At 34.8% G+C, this 22,949-nt stretch overlaps 2 protein-coding genes across 2 annotated transcripts in view; one reads left to right on the top strand and one right to left on the bottom strand.

Moving 5' to 3' along the window:
* Positions 1 to 22,949, top strand: part of LOC106077155 (ribosomal biogenesis protein LAS1L-like) — a 34,740-nt gene that overhangs the window by 10,320 nt on the left and 1,471 nt on the right. The window contains exons 5-12 of the mRNA XM_013237933.2: positions 474 to 707; positions 997 to 1,082; positions 1,735 to 1,820; positions 5,246 to 5,440; positions 6,025 to 6,169; positions 9,741 to 9,871; positions 10,176 to 10,283; positions 10,417 to 10,645. Of these exons, the coding sequence (XP_013093387.2) occupies positions 474 to 707; positions 997 to 1,082; positions 1,735 to 1,820; positions 5,246 to 5,440; positions 6,025 to 6,169; positions 9,741 to 9,871; positions 10,176 to 10,283; positions 10,417 to 10,645 (1,214 nt within the window). The remainder of the gene's footprint in view (positions 1 to 473; positions 708 to 996; positions 1,083 to 1,734; positions 1,821 to 5,245; positions 5,441 to 6,024; positions 6,170 to 9,740; positions 9,872 to 10,175; positions 10,284 to 10,416; positions 10,646 to 22,949) is intronic.
* The window catches only part of LOC129926778 (piggyBac transposable element-derived protein 3-like), a 32,650-nt gene that overhangs the window by 9,386 nt on the left and 315 nt on the right, over positions 1 to 22,949 (bottom strand). The window lies entirely within an intron of this gene.

The following is a 22,949-nucleotide window of genomic DNA, read 5'->3' as shown; positions in this document are numbered from 1 at the left end:
ATAAAATTAATGCAATTATGCTTTTATTTATTTATTTATCTTTTAAAAATTCTATTAATTTAGAAAATTACAAGTCTTTCTTATAAATGAAAGTAGTTGAGGCTGCATAGCCTTGTGAAATACTGCACTTCTCATTAATCTCTAAAACAAGCCTTACATATTAACAAACTAAATGTAGATGTCAAAAAAGATGTGATCTTTTTTGAATTCGATGGGGAGTGACTTTCAAACCTTTAGAATGTAAATGAAAAAGCTTTCAGGCCTTAGAATTTGATAGTAAAGCATGTCACCAGAAAAAAATTAATCCAGCTCCAAAGTAGAAACTGCTAAATGGGCTATTCAAGGCACTTGATCATGGTGCTGATCATAACATACTTTTGAGACCCACTAGTCAACTGAAAGAAATGAGCTATTCCACTCTCTCCCATTAGGTTTTAGTGTGAAACATTTTATAACAATTCTTTTTTTTTCAGTTTGGCATTCCTGAATGGATCGTGCGACTGCGTCATGATGCTACACATGCGTCTATTCCTTGTCTGGATGCCTTATCCACTGGTGCACAGTGGGCATTAAATTACTTGAAAGAAAATTTTTGGAAGCTCCAGACTAAGGAAGATACGCCTGATGATAAAGAGCACACTTCCAAAATGCCAAGAATGTCTGACATTAGGAGAGCATTTTATGACTTTCAAAAATGTCGTTTTGAGGTACTGCCTTAGGACTTGTAATTTTATAATTTATTATAATTTTGACTGACTGTGATTATAATCTCACCTTGTATATTGTGACGATATGTTTAAGTGCCAAATGATATCAATGCTTTTGAGGTTGATGGTCATTTTAATACTATGGGAAATTTATTGTTGCTTCTTGAAATTTTATATGTATTTAATCATTTATTTACACATTTTATGAGACCTTGACATGCACATTACATGACATTAATCCCAACCCTTTATACTGCAATTTTTCTTGTTTGTTTACCAATGTGCTAAGGAAGTGAAATCTGGAAACAAGGATAAAGAGACAGGAGACCAATCAGATTCTTTAAAAGTTCTTCACAAATATTTGAACCAGAATAGGTATTTATAACCATTCTTTTAGTAATTTTCCTCTTTAAACTCCACAAACTAAACATTGTAACTAAACATAATTATTGAGAAATACATTATAGTGTGCAAAAAATTGTTGTAAAGAGTGTTTTTAAACTAAATGTTGATATTATTTGATCCCACTTTAGAAGTTATGTAATCTTGATTTTGAATTTGTACTTTTTATAATTTCAATAGAAATTCTTTTTTAAAAAAATGTTGTGATCCAAACAGTATATGTTTGTTTCTTCAGAAGATTTAAAACCTTTTTGTTTAAATATATCAGTGAATCTTCAAACCTCTCTATAGGAGGAAGATTAGTAAAATGCTATCAAAGTATGTCATGAAATGGTAGGAATTCATCTTATCACCCCTTATTATACCCTTCTCTTCACTTTTTTTGAGCATCTTAGCTTGATATGCTGACAGCATCATCTTAGCTTGATATGTTGACAGCATCATCTTAGCTTGATATGTTGACAGCATCATCTTAGCTTGATATGTTGACAGCATCATCTTAGCTTGATATGTTGACAGCATCATCTTAGCTTGATATGTTGACAGCATCATCTTAGCTTGATATGTTGACAGCATCATCTTAGCTTGATATGTTGACAGCATTGAGGATTTCTATATGTTTTAGGTTAAGATTTGTCAAGTGTTTACTGGAAGATGGTATTCTGATCTCTACAGAGGAACAGCTCACAGCACTAGGTGTTTCTAGTGAAGGTATGTATATGAGATGTTCACCTGACTATATGCCTTTCCTTTGTTGTATTCTAAATGTCTCTTGTAAATGTCAGTTTAACTGAGATCACATTACTTTTTTTTCCTTTCATTGTGGATCACATTAATTCTATTGATTTTATATTATAGTTATTTGTAATGACACAAGTTTTCTTCTCAAATACACAATGAAATTATTTTCAGCAAAAAAGGTAAAAAATCAAAGAAAATGTCTTCAAAACCTTATGTAATTCCCCAGTAACTCTGTGTTTTAAAAAAGTCTATTCAGATTGACATCTAGCTCTTTCATCCTTTGCAATATTTTTAAGGTATTGATAATTAACATTTTCTAATCTAATGTGAATGTGAAATCTGTGGGGCAGATCATGTAAAGGTCATCTTTTTTCTATGGCTGATGGCTATTGAAAGTGTCTTGTTGCCTGCACAACAACCAACTACCTTTACTTTTCCCTACTAATGTTAAGTACTTATTAGAGTTGGCAGTGGACTGTCCTGAAAATATTGAGATTAGAGATGCCTTGGTTCAGAAGCCAACTGCTTTACTACTCAGCCATCCCTCCTCCTCTGCTATAAATAGTTCAAAGTACCAAGTTGACTAATTATCAATGCAGTTGAAAAATGTTTTTAAAATAGATTTTGAAATGTAAATGGTACAAAAAAAAATTTTGAAGATGTTATCTGAAACAATTGAATTTTCAGTTTTTTTTTCTTTCCAAAATGTATTATAGAATAAAAGTTAAGTAAAACTGTCTCAAATTACAAAACCCAAGCTACTAGTATACATTTTTCAACTCAAATATTCTATTAGAAATCATGCTTCTATACATTTTACACAAATAAGAATCAAAGTTTAAATTTGATGCATGTGGACTGCATTTCTGAATGGAGTCTTTATAAATGTACATTCAGTAGTTGGAATGACAAATTGAAAACTGGTTGAAAAATAAGACATTTTCTGACATGATGTTATAATGCTTTGCGTAATTTCTGCTGAAAGGTTTATCCCATTTTAACAATTAAAAAGAATTATTAAGCTCTTCCAAAATCTGTCAACAGGGTTCGTAGCGCTCCTAAAAACTCCTAAAATCTCCTAAAAAATGAAAAGTCTCCTAAAATCCTAAAATTCTCCTAAAAATTGCCGAAAGTCTCCTAAAATTTTGTCCACTCTCCTAAAATTTTTACCCAATATTTAAAAAAAAAAATAATTTTGCTTATTTCTTGCTAAAAATGCGGGGGGAAAAAAACAACAGCGTAACTAGGCATTCTGATCGCATGACCTTACGGGCTGGCTGTGTTAATGAGCTGACGCTTCTACACCGCCTTTCACCCACTTGTGAAGCGCGACCTCGTGATTGAAGATGGCCTTGGCTTAAGCAAGCATTTCACCTGGCAGTATTTTTCTGAAGTCGGCGTAGAAATGTTTGTTTCCATTTATTGTTACCACTAAAGACCCGCTAGATCTAGTCTGTAGTGACTATTGTCTATTATTAGAGCAATTACCAGACTAATTTGTAGGCTTCACCCCTCCGGGCCCTCCCTCACCTAAAATCTTCTTCTTGTAAGTGTAAGAGTGACTTCGCGTGGAAAGTCGGTAAATCTTCTAGATCTAGCTAGTATCTAGTAATAGTAGCCTATCTAGATTTAGATTTAAGTTAGATCTAGTGAAGATAATTCGCACCTAACATGAAAAATCAGTGAATTTTAGTCAATTTATTGATCTCGATACATCTAATGTCTAGATTACTCTAGAAATACGCTAGATTCTAGATTTACGCTAAATCACTTAGAGTCTAGCGAGGATAATTAGCACAAAGAAGTGAAAAGCCCGCAAATTTAGTGACTTAGATCTAGACTCTAGATCTACGGTATATCCAGTGAAGATAATTCGCATACTGCCGTGAAAAGTCCGCAAATTTTAGTAACTTAGATCTAGACTCTAGATTTACTCGAAATCACTAGAATTTAGTGAAGATAATTCTCACACAGCCGTGAAAAGTCCGCAAAATTTAGTGAAGATAATTCTCACACAGCCGTGAAAAGTCCGCAAAATTTAGTGACTTAGAGTTAAAGTCCGCGAATTTTAGCGAATTAGCTTTAGAGTCTAGATCTTCTGTAAATTTAGTGAAGATAATATTCACACAGCAGTGAAAAGTCCGCGACTTTTCTCGACTTTGATCTAGACTCTAGATTTATGCTAAATCACTAGAATATATATAGTGAAGATATTTCTCTCACAGCCCTGAAAGGTCCGCGAATTTTAGTGACTTAGATCTAGAGTCTAGATCTACTGTAAATTCAGTGAAGATAATTCTCTCACAGCCTTGAGAAAATCTGCGCATTTTAGTGACTTAGATCAATAGTCTAGATCCACTGTAGATTTAACGAAAATATTTCGCATGCAGCTGTGACGTAAAAATTATTTCACTCGTAAAAGCCATGGAAACTATATGGTTGAAAAAGATTCTGCTAGGAAAAAAAAATTCGAATAGATCTAATCCCCCCCCCCCCCCCCATCCAAAAGCCATTTTTTAGTAAGCAAATGTCAACTAAACATTCAAATAGACCTATATTGCCCTATATATTACTGGCTCTGTTTATGAGAAGGATTTAAGTTAGCTAATAAAAGAATAAAACATTACCTCAAATGCACACCATGACTCTAGTATCTATAAGATACACATAGGAACTAACAATGTACATGTCCATCACAGAGAATACACATTATGAAGGCATCTCTAAGAATGTGTCTTATTTAAAAAAAAATGGTTGTTTGAGGTTTAGGGATGACAGTCAAGTTGTTACTTGATTAAAAGATAACTTTCATTACATTTTCTGTGGACACATCACAGCTGATAACATTGTTTCTGTGGCATATTGGCAAGATATTTATTATTTTTAAAATCAAATAACAATAATTGATTTGATAAATGCTTAGTTTTGTGTATGTTTTACTATGTATCACACAAACGGATAGGAAATACACACACACACATCATACATTTCATTCTTAAAAAACCTCCTAAAATCTCCTAAAATTTTGTCATGGAAAAGTGCTACTAACCCTGTGTCAAAGAAAATGTTGTGTGTGTTCTTAAGCCATAGCAAATTTTAATTTTGTTGCATTATGAAACTATAAAATTGAATCCTGAGTTTTCCTTGTGTGGCCAGCGGGCTTGATAATTTTTTTGTTGTTTATAATATAAATTGCCCTTAAAAAATTTTTGGAATATTATTTTAAACAAATACAAGTATATATATATACTGACCAGAAAATAAGTGCAAAAGTAAAAATAGGTATGAATGCTTTGGGTGTAATAATCGTATCTTTGTATTTATTTTTTTTTTGAAGAAATATCTCTACATTATAATATAAGAGTATTGATAGTATTTTGTATTTTTTGTTGCAGATCTTTTAACACGTTCTCCACCAACTGTACCTTTAGAAATGGCTGTGTTTTGGCGTCCTCTATTAAAAAAGCTGAACAGTGCTGGTGCCCTCCACTTCTTGCTCAACATAGGCATCTTTTCTGTGACATCAGGGGAAGGACTGCGGAACTACCAACTGGTGGCATGGATTGCTTACATTTTGTCTCAGTGTTTAGGTTGGAAATTATTTTTTTTTACAACTTTCTCTTGGAGAAGTAAATTTAATTTTTTGTTGTTGTTAAAATTATATAAAGTTTTATATTCTTTATTTTAATAATTGCAATATGTTATATTTTACTAATTCATTGATTAAAGCCTTTTTTAGGCATATTATTAAGGCAGTCAGGTCAACCAGGGTGGCCTAAAACTATTCCATTTGAATGAAATTTAAAAGTTTCTGGTTTGGCTAACTTGACAATTGGCTGTGAATCAATCTGCTCTATCAAAAAGTTTACTGACTAGTAAAAACTATGTTGAGCTAGCAACACAATCTGCCTGTTTCCTTCATATATCCATAAAGTCTTAGCAATGAATCATGGGTCTGGACTGTTTATAAGCAACCCAGTTTCATTTGCTTCATAGTACTGAAAAGCTTTTTACTATTTGCATTGTATTATAACTTTGTTATAATATTGTATTTCTACTCTTTATTGTTGGCCAAAGTTTGTTTTCTGGAAAATATTTTGACTACAACATCCAAACCATAATCTGCAGAGAAATCATTTATAGTGGGACATATTGTCTTTTTCATTGACTTTAGGTCCATCAAAGAGACTTAAAAGACGTAGAACAAAAAAACAGAAGAAAGAAAGTATTTTTAAAAGCCCAGTAATATTGCCTACAAAAACTTTGCTGAATGGCTGCCTACAGAACATCAACAAACTCACTGCTCATCTTTTGAAATAGTAAGTCTTGCAATGTAATAGCACTTATGGCTAGTTTCTACAAATCTACCTTCATTAATGCAACAGCTTATAAATATTTAACTGAGTTCCAGGGGTGCCACTTTTCCGAAATAACCCGGAAATCAGGGTTTTGAGGGGTCCGATTTTCCCCCCTCTGGATTTGCCGTCTACAATTTTGTTAAAATCCAGGGTTTTAGTTGATTTAGATTTTGTTCGAAATTTCTGGTAATTTTCTCCCGTTAATTTTAGTTTGTTAGTTCCGATCGCGCGAGCCGCCATTTTTAAACAAAATCGACCCATCTCATATCTTGCGATTCGTGAGACTTTCACTTTGCATGCGCACTAAGTTTTATTTACCGGTACAGTATTTTTTTTTTTAAGTGACAAAAAAGTGTAAACATTCTAGATCTATAGAGAATTTCTAGATCTACGGAACGCGCCTCGAATCGGCTCGATTTAGAGTCTAGATCTATTTCTATGATCAATCTAGATCTGATCTAGACTGTAAAGTCTTGTATTTAGTATAGATATAGTCTAGAATAGTCTAGATCTACTCGCATACCTAGTGGCTAGTCCTAGAAATAGAAAGAAAAAAAAAATCACGAGTGAGAAATTTTTTTTTTTTTGTTTTCGTGTTTTATATTTTAATATTTGTATAGGTTCCATATAGACATAGAGCCTTAGCCTATGTCTAGACTAGTCTAGAGCTATATTGGTCTAGAGTATTATAGAAGTAGGATCTAGATTTAGGATATTTACATCGTTTTTAGATCAGAACTAGATGTTACTAGAAATTTACTAGATCTAGAATCAATGATTGAAGAATTAAATTAGTAAGTTTGCGTTCGCCTGAAGACTTAGAGGCTAGAAAAAATAGATCGATTGGTCAATAGATCTAGATTTATACTAATAAGTTATAATTATGTATAAGCAGTCCAGCACATTCTAGCCATCTAGGTCTACATTTAAATATTAGAAACTAAATCTAGATGTTCATTTTGGAGTAGATCAGGACTAAATCTCAAATCAATTTTATCTTGTTGCAATAGATTTACAGGTCCTTGCATGTACATTGATGGAATCAGTTTTATCAATGTTGATTAAAGTAGGCTGCTTCAAATGAATAATGAGGGAAAAAATGTTAAGAGAGAAACATCATTTAAAATAACTGTGTGTTTGGGGGGCGGGGGGGTGTACAAACATTGTTAATATAGAATTGTACTAAATCCTCTTAACTTGTATTACAAGCTTTATCAATAAATACACACAAACTCTTATTCATTATACTGATAGGCTTACTAATTACATATTTAAAACATGGGGGGCATATTATGATATAGATCTAGGTAGTAATTTAATACTGTTCTTCTTTCGTAAAATTTTGGTGCTTAAATTGTACATGTGGTACGTTTCAGGGTTGGTAAAGTTTGGGGTTTATGATTTCAGGGTTTGTAAAATTTGGAAATTCAGGTTTCAGGGTTTACTTGGTCTCATGGGTGGCACCCCTGCCTAGGGCTAGGTCTAGTAATGATGAAGTTTATCAGCTGATGAAGCAGCTCCACCCCCAGCTAATGTTCAATGTAGATCTAGAACTAGTTTAGCTGTCTCATCATCATCTAGATCTAAATCTAATCAGATAGAGGTAGATCTCTAGATCTATCATCTAGGCACTGAAACAGATCAATTTCAGATTTGTTCCACCAAGAACTTGGGTTGTCAACATAGACTTAGTCAGCACTGCATCTATTGAGCTGGAATGTTGTTTTTTTTTCATTGACAATCACATTGTTGATAGTCTTATCAGCAAAATAAATAACTAGAGGCTATGCTGACCATAGGATTAAATTGAACACACCTGCTAGAATAAGAACCATTTTCAGAGAATGGAGACCTATAACTATAAAGTGAAAGACAGAGTAGTGTAAACACTGTAGGTCAGGGAGAACGGTTTATGTTTGCGCTTGATGGGAGTCGAACCCACACATTCATATTGACTGCTTCCATGAATATCGCAACTAGAAGGAATATTTATACACTAAGTACATGAAGAACTTTAGAAGAAAATACTATATATATATATATGCTGTACAGTTGGACTAGTTTTAGGGTAAAAGTTTTTTGTTCCAAGAGTGTTGCTTTTTTTTATGGGCTTTTTCATTAAAGTAGTGACATTGGATTATTAGTTCAGTTTATTATTTTTTGCATTTATTGCTGTTTCTTCTATGGTGTTCTGTAAACAAATGGATAAAAATAAGAAAAAAAAGCTATTTGGATTCAATTTAAACAATAAATTTTTTGTAACATGCACTTGGATGGATATTTTCAATGTCAGTTGGTGAGTTTTTAATTTTTAATTTTTATATTCAAAACCCAAAATTACAAAAACAACATTATTTGCAGACTAGAAAACATAAGAAATGGAAAGTGCATCCATTTCTCTTTAATTCTGTATCAAATTTATTATTTTCCAATAATAAATAAAAAAGTTATACAAGTTATATCGAAGCAAAGTAGCGCACTCTGAAATGGCAGAAAAATTAATTCCGTCCAAAAGTGGAAAAAATTCCGAAGTAATTCCGGAGTCAAAGAGTTAAGGTGTCTTGATTCTGGGTGAATCTCTCCAACTGCACCCTATGTCTTGCCCATCTGCTTAGCTTCTACACCCAAATTTTGGTACCATGTATTTTTAGGTCATTTCCTCTTCCTTCCGAGTGAGTGTTGGGTGTGGTTTATAAGCCTTGGCTCATCTGCCTGGGCACCCCTGACAGTTTATCACTAAAGTCAGTATGTAACAAAAATAAGTTGATGCGCAGCATTGAAGGGTTAGCCTTACTTAACAAAATATTTGATATGATGTGAGTAATGCTTCATTAATAGCAATTAACAAAAGAAAATCAGTATTATATCTTGAGTATTTATTAAAGTGTATAAGTGTGAAAAATTAGATCTACTATCGTAACATGAGGGCACACCTTGGTCACACTGTTAGAGATTACATTCTGGGCTCACACTGCCCATGACCAAGTATTTCCCAGTCTACAAAGTGATGACCAAGTACAACCATTGACAGAATACAGAGCAACTCTACACAATGATCAAGTCCAGAGCCAAAGTCCTTAAAATTAAACACTTGAATTATTTTACCATGAATTCTTTCTAATCACTACACCACATAACTTTAATGACAAACCAATGTGGAGCAACTTCATAAAGATGAAAGTAGAAAGATAATTTTACTTTTACCCAATAATGGGGAACAACAAAAAGGCTATAATAAATACAGAGTCAGCAAAGGTAAGGCATCAGAAGTAATGTGGCCTTTAGAAACAGTGCATACAAATTTTTCTTTTATTGATGTCCCCGTGGTGTGCAATTGGAAAAATGTATGACAGGCTTGTGATGTTGAGAGAGTGTGGCCTATCACCAGCACTGTACGATCTTTTTCAATAGACTTATAGGTTTATCATTGAAATGATGATATGAAGTAAGAGCTTATTTTTTAAAGAGTTAAAACAATTATTTACGATTGGTGGATTTTTGCATTAGATCATATTATTGAAACTTCTTCCAGTGTTGGAGACAAAGAGAGTCTTGGAGCTGAAGGCTATTCTAAACTTATAAAGCTCCTAAACATGCATACACACTTAGGAGATGCTACGTCATCTGATGGGTCAGACTCTGACACAGTGTACACTGTTGAAGGTGAGTCTTAATTTTAATTTACGAACTGCTAGAAAGTACAAGTGTATTCTTCTTGTTTAATTTTGTAGTTAAAAAAACAACAATTTTTGGTAAAGGGAGTAGGTGTGAATAAACAGCAAGCAAATTCAATTGATTATTTTAAATACATTTTTCTGACATCTTCATCACACTGTGGAATTTTTTATTTCTTTTTTCATTAAAAGATTTGTCCTGTTTATTTAAAATTGTTTTCTCAAATTTCTATATTTAATTTGTTTGCACTGCTTAGACATTTTTTTCATTTCCAAATGTTGTATTGACCCAGATATCAAGAAAGCTAAAGTAAGTCAAAGCTGCCAGATCTCAACCAAAACTGCTCTGGACATTCAAAGCAGCTTGAACCAAAATGATATCCCATGGTCTCTTTGTACTGGTTAGTGTTATATTAACAAATACTAACTACTCTAGGATAGCTGTTTTGTATAGTGTAGAATGAATTATTATTACATGCTGTACAGTTAAATCTGATTTAATTATTTATAAAATTATTTCTTGTTTCTGTCTAGATATTGTTGATTGGTTGAATATACCTCTGGGGGTTGTCCCTGATCCTACCACATGCAATGTTGATGATGATGAGGACACCAACGATGAGGACACTCCAGATGAACCAGCGAATGTTGATGATGATCAAAGCTCCACACACAGCAGTGACAATATGGACGATGATTATGTGGGGTCAAGAAGAAAGAGCAAAAAACGTAGCTCTGACAGTAAAGATGGTAGTGATGTCAGGTAGTAGATGTCCCCAGTGGTCTATCTTTTTTTTAGAAATATGAATGGCGAAATGTAAAAAAATTTTAAGCTAGATATTGTTCTTCATAACCAAATAGCTCCTATATCTGATAAGGAAAAACCCTACTCACGCCCTAAGCAAGAGTATAACATTGAATAAAATAAAATCCTAAAAAATAAATATTTTGAAAAAAATAATCAAATTTAAGACCCAATACTAATAAATAAACTAACAACTTAAAAAAATAGAACAATAGGTCTAATTAAAAAAAATATATACTTTTAATTCCTTTATAGTAGGGGTGGGCAAATTATGGAAAGCAGGCCACATGCAGCCCATCGGAGTGTTTTATGCAGCCGCGGACTCCCACAGAAATTAAGTGTGCCCACAGATTTTACATATAAAAAATGCAAATATATAAAAAATTATTAGTTCAAAATATCTATATAAATTAATAAAACTTTTGATTCTTACACTTATGATGAACACAGGCTAAAGAAATATTGTCTCTGCATGTCATTCTAAAGAGCTTAAAATAAACAAAGATTATTCTTATTGTTGCTTGCACATGAAATGTATGGGTATTATATTAAATCTTTTCAAATAAAGCTTTCCAGTTTTTCCAGTCATTCTAAAGAGCTTAAAATAAAGAAAGATTATTCTTATTGTCAATATTTCGAAACATTCAGTCAAAGACACAAACTCAGGCCAGTATTAATTCAAGCTTTGAAGAACTGTGTTGAAAGTGTTGGTGGGCTGGAACAAGATGTCAAGCATTACAACTGATGGAGCTCGTGCTTTGACTGAGAAAAACAGGTTTTTAATAAATTAAAGAACAATATCCCAAGCCTAAACTTTAAACAGGAAAGTTTGTACAAAGCTAATTGAATATCAAACATATTCTTGACCCAATTATCTCAGTAATCAAACTAAACAGAACTAGGGTTGTTATCCACAGACAGTTCTAAAAAGTACTTGAAGATTTGGAAACAAAACATTCCAAAACAGTAGTATCCGTTGGCTTAGCATGGGCAATGTATAAAGAATATGGAATCTCAAGGAAGATATTGTCATGTCCCTTGAAGGACATTGTCTTTGACTGTTTTACTAATATTTCTAATGAAGATTGAAATATAGACTTCACGTTTTATGGAAGTATTGCAATGGGTTGCTTGCACATGAAATTGTGGAATTTGACAACAAATTGACGTCAAAAACTTGAAACCAGTTTTCAATACCCTCAAATAAACATATATTGCAGAAACTGATTCAGCTCCAGAGGACAAAACTCTAATCAAATTATGACATGAAATCAGTTCTTCGGCAGGAGCTTTATGGATGCTAGAAGTTGTATTTCCACAATAAAAAAACAAACTTTGTTGCTAAAATTTTACATTATTTGGAACCACATTCATCTGTGATCAAGCATTTAAAAAAAAATAAGTGTAAAAACTAGTTAGCTAGTTCCACAGTTCCAGGACATTGTACATTTGTGGTGAAATGTTGTGATATAAAAGGAAAATTTCAAAATTAAAATCTATATTCATAAAATTAGTCAACTCTTGTGTGTAATTCCTCAAATGGGAGTGTACACAAATAAAATGTAGATATATAATACAGTATAAATTTGAATTAAAAGACAGTTAGTTAACGTATATTTATACATTGTAAGTACATATAATTTATATGTATTTATAATAAATAATATCATATATATATATATATTTGTGTGTTTATCTATCTATCTATTTATCTATCTATCTATCTATCTCTATCTCTTTTTCTCTCTCTGTGGATATCATATATCATACAGGATATATATATGCGGCCCCCAACTCGCCAATTTTTTTAATGCAGCCCTCGATAGAAAAAGGTTGCCCACCCCTGCTTTAGAGTGTAAAAAAGCTTCCAAAATTCAAATTTTCCCTGCTGGGGGCTAACACACTGAGGCTATGAAAAACTATATAAGCAATGAAAAATCTTCCAGATTTTACTAAAAATAGAAATGGTAATCTCCACAATGATTTGTAACAGTGATGCCCAACCTAATTCGTCCTGCGGGCCATTTTAATTTCCGACACTTGTGTCGTGGGCCACATTACCGAAATGTTCCAAAGGAAATGAAATCGACCTCAAACTTTATCCATGAGAAACCCATGGATCTAGTACTTACATTATTTAATGTGATATTTTAAGTTCCTTTTCTTTTTATAACGCATCGAAAAATGGCTTCGATTCTTTACTTTAAAGGTGAGCAACATTATATTTTGCTTGACCACTGCCATATTGTTTTCATAATGATGTCTACTTATTGCTGTTTTTTTTTTAAAGCCATACTTTCTTTACGAAACAAATATGTTGGCTTATTACTGTTACGACACAAGACTCTTCGAAATAATAATAGACTCTCAGGTTATTACTCTATAAATACTTTAATATTACAACAAGTTATGTAAATACGAACATTTCATTTCTCTTCCTGTCAATTACTCTCGGCTTCCCCTTTTCAACATCACTTCCATTCATTACACAAATTCGCACCATTATTCATGCACACCGTGCTGCGCTACGACTGTAACACCCCCCTTGTTTGCAAAGTTCGATGTACATCGAACGTCTTTTAAATATCAAATAAAATTATAAATCACTGTTCAATATAATTATATTATCTTCATTAATTCTCATTCTTTTAAACCAGGTAAAAACCAACGACAACAACAAAACCCTCCAACAGCAAAATTAAACATCATCATTCTTTACATTATTATTTTAGGTTCAAAATTACTTACATCCATCCCAATGTATAATGTCCAGACTTCCCCAACAGAGTAAATCTCATAATTCACAATTATAAACTATAATTAACTATGTAACTGTAATACTATATTTTACATTTCTAACAATGGTTTCATCAAATTCTCAATACAACACCATATATTAATATCTCGACACCTCACACATGTAACAAAGCTTCGTCAATCCATACAGTCTTCAATTACATATACATGTAATATGTGTATATTTACAAAATGTTCCAATCTGTTATAGATGTCTATTCATTATACTGCTATTCATTGTGTTCTCACCAAAATGATTTTACTGACATTATTCTTTTGACCAACCAACAGAAACAAAATTGACGTGGCCAAGCTCCTTTCCTTACTTTCATTTCTTTTCCTTCTTAGGTACACCGTGATAATGTGTCCGCTATCACATTGTCTTTCCCTGGTATTGTCCTGACCTCAAAGTTATAATCCATAAGTTGCAATGCCCATCTGGCTTTTCTGTTGTTCCCTAGTTTATTTGTATTAATGAAGGCCAAGGGAGCGTGATCCGTCCATAGTTCAAATTTAGCTCCCATTAGGTAGAACCCTAATTTTGTTATACCCCATACAATGGCTAGTCCTTCCTTTTCAATGGTAGCAATGTACTCATTTTTAATCTTATACCCCAAAAATGAAATTTCACTTAGGCCAATTTTTATTTTTGTTGGTTTCAATGTTAAATTGTTTTCTTTGATAATTTTAAAAACCTCTCCAAGGCATTGTATATGCTCATCCCATTGCTCACTAAAAATGCATATATCATCTAAATAACAAATTGTGTCTCTTCTATGGCTGAATAATTTGGCCATCATTCTGTTAAACGTGGCTGGAGCATTTACCAAGCCAAAGCTCATCACATTCCATTCATATATGCCCGAAGGTGTCTTAAATGCCGATAATGGTTTAGCTTCTTGTTTTAGAGGTACTTGCCAGTATCCTCTTGACAGATCCAACGTGCTAAAAATCTTTGCATTTTTTAGCTTAGTAAACATTTCTTCTGCTTGTGGCATTGGAAATGGATCAAATTGTGTGACTTTATTCAACTGTCGATAATCTACACACAATCTTAAGTTGCCACACTTTTTTTAAACAAGCACGACTGGTGCAGCCCATGGTGAACTAGATGGTTCTATCACTCCAAGTGTTAGTAGCTCATCAATTTCCTTCTGTAATGTTTCTCTATGGTGTAATGGGATCGTATATTGTGGCAGTTTATTCGGTACTTTGCCAGTTAACTTGATATCATGTTCTATAATACTTGTTTTCCCAGGTAAATCCGTAAAAATATTCTTATACTCCTCAATTAGTGCCTTGATTTCTTTAGCTCTATCAAGAGAAACTCCATCCACCGTGACATCCTTCCACGTTTGCCTACTTTCTGTTGCCACTGTCTCTATTGGTCTAAACCTTTCCTCTGTCTCCATTTCTTCCGTCACACAGGCACTCATTGTCATTGACTCATCTTTACTCCTTTCTTCACTTCTTTGTCTTGGTCTGAACTCTTTTAACAAATCTACATGAAATATTTTGAGCTTCGAATCAATGTCTATTTCATAATCCACATCGCTAATTTTCCTTGTTATTTTGTACGGTCCCAGCCATTTTGTGAACAGTACATTATTCTTATCCTTGAGTAAGACCAAAACATCTTGTCCTACCTCTAATTCCGTCATTTTTCTATGTTTATTCACCCTGCAACGCGTTAATTCATTTTTCTCTAGTACCTGTCTACCCGTTTCTTCGCATGCCTTTATAACCTGATTTCTAGTTTCTGTTACAATATCATAACTGTCATTAGTTACTACATGTTCATGAGAGATTATCAAATCTTTCAATATTGTCATTGGACCTCGCGGATTTCCTCCATAAATCATTTGAAATGGTGAAAACCCTGTTGTTTCATTACGACTCTCTCTGTATGCAAATAGTATTGACGGAATAGCCATATCCCACTCTTTGGGTTTATCATCCACTACTTTAGATAATGCTTTCTTTAGCGTACCATTAAAGCGTTCGCAAATACCATTGCTCTTTGGGTGGTAAGGGGCTGTAAACCTTTGCTGAATCCCAAACATGTTCAAGAATGTTGTAGTCAGCTGACAGTTGAATTGAGTGCCCCTATCTGATAATATTTCTTTGGGAAATCCAAATCTTGTAAATAACGTATATAATTCTTGTACTATGTCTCTGGCTTCAATTCTTTTGAGTGGAATAGCCTCTGGCCATCTTGAGCACACGTCTATCACAGTTAAAATATAACGGTGACCCCTATTCGAAACTACTGGCATTGGACCAATCAAATCAATCGCTATTTTACTAAATGGTCTATCTGCTATATCCACCCTTTGTAATGGTGCTTTTATTTTTCTTGCCCCTTTTATTTGGCATAGTCTGCACGAAGTCACATAGTTTTTGATGTCCTTACTAATAGATGGCCAATAGAAATCCTTGAATATTCTTTGTTTCGTTTTATGTATTCCCATATGTCCTGCGTGTGCTACATCGTGCCCATTTTCCATAACAAGCTGCCTGAATTCTCTAGGTACCTGTGGTGATTGTGTTTGTATAGACCATTGTGGACAACACTTTATAGAACCTTGGTTGTAGGATGTGAGGATTTCTATGTTTATTTATTTTATTTATTATTATTTCATTGGTTGGCTAGGTGAAGTGGGGTGACGGCCTTGAGCATTATTATTGTTGTTGTTAGAAGCCAGAGTTGTGGAGCCTAGCCGTACGATATGAGTTATATGGAAGTCAGTTTATAATTATGTACATATTCAGTTAGTTAACGTTTGATGAGTTGTCTTCAGCTACTGATACCCTGATTTACTTTTATTAAAGTTATATATTTTATTGTTAATTAATCTCTGGCGTCTCTTGAGTTATTGAAAGAAGTACTACTAGTACGTTCTGTGTCAAGTATAATCCCTGTAAGGAGTTCACAACAATCACAACAATGGTGGAGCAGCAAGTGTGTCAACAAGTTGACAGGTGAACTATTTCATCCTTATAGTTGTTATCTATTATCTTCTGGTCAGCAGTAAGCTCTACTGACTTCAAATATAGAGCTGGGAAATCAATTAACTCAGGGACTAAAAGGCTTGTCCTAAAGTATAAGAACAAACCTACGTCCATAAAATGGCCGAGAAAGTATACGGTGACCTACTAAAACTATATGAAACGGGGAAGAGTCTTGGCTACCAAAGAGAAGAATTGGACGAGTGGGTTGCCAAAATCATAAAACAGAATGAGGAGAGAGATGCTAGAATGGAAGAGAGGAAAGAAAGAGAAGAAGAAAGGAAACAAAGGGCGAAAGTAGAAGAAGAAGAAAGGAAAGAAAAGGCGAAAATAGAAGAACGGAAGATGGCAATGCAGGAAGAAGAGATGAGATTTAAATGGAAACTAGAGGAGGACCAAGTAGCGGCCAAAATAAAAAGAGACGATGAGGAATCGAAGGCCATAATTGCCGCAATTGAAAAGGAGAGTAAAGCAAAGGATGTAGAGGAGCAGGAAAATAAAGACACGAGGAAAAGAAATACGCCCCAAACAAAGAGACAAAAATTCGTGGAAGGCACGGATAAGATGGAAGCATTTATCAACAGATTTGAAATGCAGATGAAACTTGAAAAGGAACCACAACACGAATGGGCCATACAACTTCTCAGTTTGGTCGGAGGAAAGGCCCTCGATGCACTACAAGTCCTAAGCGATGACGAGGTAGCAAACTATGCCATCCTCAAGAAAACATTACTTGATTTCTATCAATACAGCGAAGACGACTACCGACAGAAGTTTCATGAGCTAAAACCACCATCAGACGGCAACATGAAGCAATTTGTTTCTGATGTAAAAATAACGTTCGAAAAATGGGTTCAAGCGTCTGGAATTGAAGAATCCTTCGAAAGTCTGAAGCAGTTTATCATCGTGGACAAAATCATATCAACAGCTGGAAAGCATCTGTTTGCTTTCCTACAGGAAAGAAAACCGAGAAGTGTGGAGACCGTTATGGAACTGTGTCAAACTTATGTAGCGGCACATCCGGGCGAAATACTACAAAAGGTTGAAAATAGTGAAGAAATCGAATTTGCCGCCGCAGCAGTCTCTACAACAGCACGATTTACAAAGGAAGAAACAGCACAACAACATAGTCCACCACAAAACAGAGATATACAAAGAGAACGAAATGATTATAGACTAAATCAGTCACCGGCCCAGAGAAGTGAAGTGAGATGCTACAACTGTGGGAGAATGGGGCACATAGCGAAGTATTGTCGAGATGCCCGGAGAACAGACTACTACAAGAACGATGTTGTAGCCCATGTTGGAGGCTTGGCGGATAGCCTTTCACCGTACGTATGTCCAGCTATAGCAAATGGCTATCATACCCACGCCCTACGCGATACTGGTGCCACCAAATGTGTACTCTTAGCTAAACTTGTGAAACCTCACCAGTACACTAAGAGACAATGCAAAGTACAAGGTTTCGGAGGGCAAATAAAGAGCTACCCAACAGCTATAGTACACATTAATTCTCCGTATTTCAATAAAAAGGTTGAAGCTATAGTTGTTGAGAATGGTCCATTCGAAGTGGTGATAGGGAATGTACCAAATATAGAGACCCCCAGTGAGGCTCAGATCGACAGATGGAAACAATTTTTTAACTGGGAGCCAACACAAGAAGCTGAGGACATCGACCAATCAGCAACGTCTGAATTTCAAGGGCAACAACAAATGAGACAAGGCTACGATCCTAAAGACATAGAACATCGTAGTCCAACAATTCCTTTAGAAACGATACAACAAGTGGAAGGCAGACAACAAAAACTAAAACCAGAACAAGAAAGTTATGATGATGTTGACAGTAACGAAAATAAGAAAGATTTATTTGTGCACCAGACGGCCATAGGTAAAAGCAACCCAAGAAAATACCCTACAAGTGTTACAGAAGGCGGAAAAACGGAATTTGACCTCGTCGAAGAGAAGAAACGAAAAGAAACAGCAAGCGTAACTGGTCCAGGTGGTTCTAATGTGCAGGGCAGTAAAGATTCTGCTGACCCAAGTAGCTCTAGGACGAGTGGGTGGTATCTATGGTACAGAGAAAAAGGCAATGGAGGAAGGCGGCAGTATCCAGAGGACCAAGGAGAATTCCAGCCTCAAAGATACCAAGGCTATCAAGGACGTAGACCTTGTTACAGACGCAACTACGGCAGCCTACCAGTCAACAGATACTATGGCAGCCCACCAGTCAACAGATATTATGGCAGCCCACCAGTCAACAGATATTATGGTAACCGAGACAGATAGGGAGGTCCATGGAGACGAAGAGAATTTGATTGAGCTGGTTATGGACGTAGAAAAGGAAGAAACGACGATGACGTCAGACGCCAAGAACTGAAGTAAACAATGACACCCTCAAGCTTCTACCACTGTCAACAGCAAAGAGGACGGAATGGGAACTTGTCCGTACTGGAGACCACAGAGAGAAACGTTTTGCTATTATGTTCTGAGGGCAGTGCACGCTCCAGTAGAGTGATGAAATTTTTTTGATTGACAGTGGTGGCGAAATTCAAGGCTGACTCGCTTCTAAAATGTGCATGTATTTTGAAGCTACACATATGTAGAGCTACTAGTATAATTTAGACTAAAATTCTTCAAGGTCAAGGTCAAATAGAGAGTTACAGCCACACTGTGTGTGTGTGGAGGCTACTTCAGCTCCTGTGACTGGGAAAAAACAAAACAAAGTGAACATACCTGTGTCAAAGTATTAGGCAGAATATTTTACTAAGTGACCTTTGATCTAGCGACCAGAAGGAAACAACTGTGTGTTAGTATGAGACAATGTGAATCTGTCTGTACCAGTCACAAGTTTGCTGTGTATAGAGACATTGTTTTCCCTGACAACTGGCAGTACTTTATCGTATCACCTTTGAGTCACTCTTGATTCAGACGATGTGCAGCAAGTTTGAAAACAGCAACAGAGCAGATTGTTAACACTTACCCCGCCCCCCCCCCCCCCCATACTGCAGAGCATTGTCAACATTTACCCCACTACATGTAATCTTCTTGGTCTGGGGAAAGAACGTTTTGAGACCTGGGCGTATGAGACTGTGTATTTCTAGCTAACGCCTACAACACCAATAGATAGAGGCTATCTACACTTGCCACTGTTAACATCAACATTACCATCGGAGAATACATAAATAATCAAACAAGGTGACGTCTGACAGTACAAATCCTTTGGTGAGGCAGCTTACCACCATAACACCCTCAGAACAAGTGACCCCATCTTGTAGACCATTACGCAACGACTTTCGTTATCGAGCTTCATAGCGGGAGACCTTAGAAAGAACTATCCAGAATGATGTTGAAGTTGTTGAATTGTACTTAGAGGCGACCTAACTATAGACTAAATGCCCTGTTTTATAATTATTCTACTCTAAGGTTAAATGTAAAGAAATGAATGTGCTAATTCTTTCTCTTAAATTGCCACCAGTCCTATCGACAACCCCGTTGATTTAAATGAGATGTGTAGTACCTGTGATATTTAGTCTGTTGGGAGTTGAAATATAGTTCCTCTTGTATAAATTCACAAGGCAGGGAAGCAAGCCTCCTATTTGTATCATACTAGAATACTTGATGACCAGATTTTGATTTGATTAAGTTAACAATTTGAATTGTTAATTAATTTTTTTCCTTCTTCTCCTATATTAGTTGTTTGTTAATGTTGTAGAGAATTTTGGTGATATTGTTACAAAGGTATTTATTTGGTAAATGTAGAAATGTAAACTAAATAGAGATGTTAACATGTAAAATTTTTTTGTGATTCTGTCATTTTTCCAATTCGGTTTTAAGTCCAAGGCCATTAATGGTAGTGTAGATCTGTGTATTTGTTTTCCCATTTCACTCTTTCTTTACGCTATTAATAAGTTATATTAATAGCTTATTTTGGTAAGGGGGGAATGTGCCGGATTATTGTTTCCCCATGCCATTCAATCTCTCTAACAAGAGCTCCTCTTTCTATAAAGAATCTTCCTCCTCTACCTCCTTTCTGAGCCAGCTGACGTAACTCTGGGTCATTTTTTTGTTTTGTGATAAATTTTTCTTTGTTAAATCCTATGTCTTTGATTTCTATTGTTTCTGTGTTTTCATGTTGTTCTTCATCTTGCTCTTTTTCCTTAGTGGATAACTCAAACAATTTTGCCAAATCTCCTTCCTCTACATCTTTACTACAGGATCGAGTAGTCGCCATTCCACAACAATTTTTCCAAACTTCTATCTCATTTTCCGTGCACTTCTTTATGTTTGGTATATTGCCAATAATCAAATCAATTTGATCATGGTCTATAACACATGCCTCTACGATCCCGGTATAATACGGTGTTTTAATGTTCACTCGGGCCACGGGTAATCGAACTGTTTTACCATCAAACATGCTTTGTTTTTTTCCAGTATATTCATGATCTTCAACCAATTTTCGGTTTATTCCAACAATAGTGCTCCCAGTATCCCTTATCGTTCTTGCAGCCTTATTTCCTACAAATGTTTGAAAACAATCTAGACTTCCCGAACTCGACAATAACGACAAACTTTGATCTCTTCCATTTCTTCTGCCGTCATATCTTCCCTGTCTGTTTCCTTGATATCGCCCTCTGTAGCTATTATACTGGCCTTGTCTACTATCTATTTGGCTCCTTCCTTGTCCTCTAAACCTATTCTGTCCTTCATATCTAAATCTTCTATTGTTGCTATAACTGTCTTGTGTTTCTCTAGCTCTATTAAATGCTACTATTTCTTCAATATCGCTACCTCTGTTTAACTTTTTTTCAGGATGTGCCACTTTGTAAGCCCTTATTAATTTTACAATCTCATCTACAGATTTTGGCTTTCTCTCCAGCAGGAATATTTTTAGTTCGTCCTGACTCTCATAAATGACTTTATCCAGCATAAGAAATACCTTTAGTCCATCAAACGTCTTCTCTATTTTTGATGACTCTGTCCAATTGTCAAAGTAGCTATTCATCTTGTCTAAAAATGTTTGGGGATCCTCGTTGGTTTCAATGGTGCAATTAACATATTGTTGACGATAAAACGCCTCAGTTTTTCCAAATGTTCGTAGTAATTGCTCCTTCACTATTTGGTAATTATTCTGATTCATGCAAATCTTTGACGGTACCTCCGCTGCAAATGACTTCGATAACAAAAATGTCCATTTATCTTCAGGAAAAGCCAATTCTTTCATTTCAATTTCAAACTTCTTTAAGAAAATATCTATGTCTATTTTATTCTCATCAAACATTGTACCTTTATATTTTGCCAATTTATTTCCAGACACGTCATTTTTCTTCCCAGTACCTTCATCTTTAGCTTTTCCTTTTTTTATTTCCAACTTTTCTTTCTCTATGGCTAACCTTTCTTTCTCCATAGCTAGCTTCTCTTTCTCAATTTCTTTATCCGTAACTAATTTCTCTTTACTGATGGCTAACTTCTCTTTCTCTATTTCCTTTTCCATGACTAACTTCTCTTTCTCTCTTTCTTTTTCCATGACTAACTTCTCTTTCTCTATTTCCTTTTCCATGACTAACTTCTCTTTCTCTCTTTCTTTTTCCATGGCTAACTTCTCTTTCTCTATTTCCTTTTCCATGGCTAACTTCTCTTTCTCTATTTCCTTTTCCTTGACTAGTTTCTCTCTTTCTATTAATCTTTCTTGTACATATTTTCTCAGCTCTGCTCCTTCTAATTCCAATAGTCTCCCTTCTTCTTTCAAAGCAACTATCTCAGCTTTATCCGCCATTTGTATTTTTTCTTTATCGAGTTATCTGACCATATCCATTAAATATATTTGATTCTCATATACTTACTGCTTGGACCCAACAATGTTCATATCTAAATGTAATGTAATGAACCAAACGTTTAATGTTATTCGAATACAAATATGTATCTACTTCCCGGAATACAATTCTTCCTGCTGTTATAACTGCCAATGCTAGTGTATATTCTCCGCCGGTGATATGAATCTTTCGTTGTTTGTCTATATGCCGTGGTCAGTGTACATCCGTTGGTCCTAAATAGGCACTGTTCTCCACCGTAGTCAAAATTCTCTAGTGTTGCCCACAGCAGTGCTAATAATCGTACAAATTTCCATCAATATTGAATGTTAAAGGTTATTGTTGAGAACTATGACCAGCCAGGATAATGAACATATACTTCAGCAGCCTCTGACATGATTTTTTTAATTTTTTTTTTTTTTTTTCAATAAATTCATAGCCCATCCAAATACAGTGGGTAATCCCTGACGTTTTCACATTGGTGAATGTAGAGAATGGGCTTCATAATAATTATAATGATATAAATCTAAATTTAAATGTTAATCCAATTGATTAATTCAGCAATAATGTTTTTAGTTAAGTTTCAACTAAAGGTTTATGTTTACCAGTGAGTCTAGTACATAGCTTTAGAGATTTAGATGACGCTACTC

The sequence above is a fragment of the Biomphalaria glabrata genome, chromosome 6 (genome assembly GCF_947242115.1).
Source record: "Biomphalaria glabrata chromosome 6, xgBioGlab47.1, whole genome shotgun sequence".
In the NCBI taxonomy this organism is placed as follows: Eukaryota; Metazoa; Mollusca; class Gastropoda; family Planorbidae; genus Biomphalaria; species Biomphalaria glabrata.
Note: the sequence above shows the minus strand (reverse complement) of the source record. Positions and strands in the feature narration are given on the sequence as shown.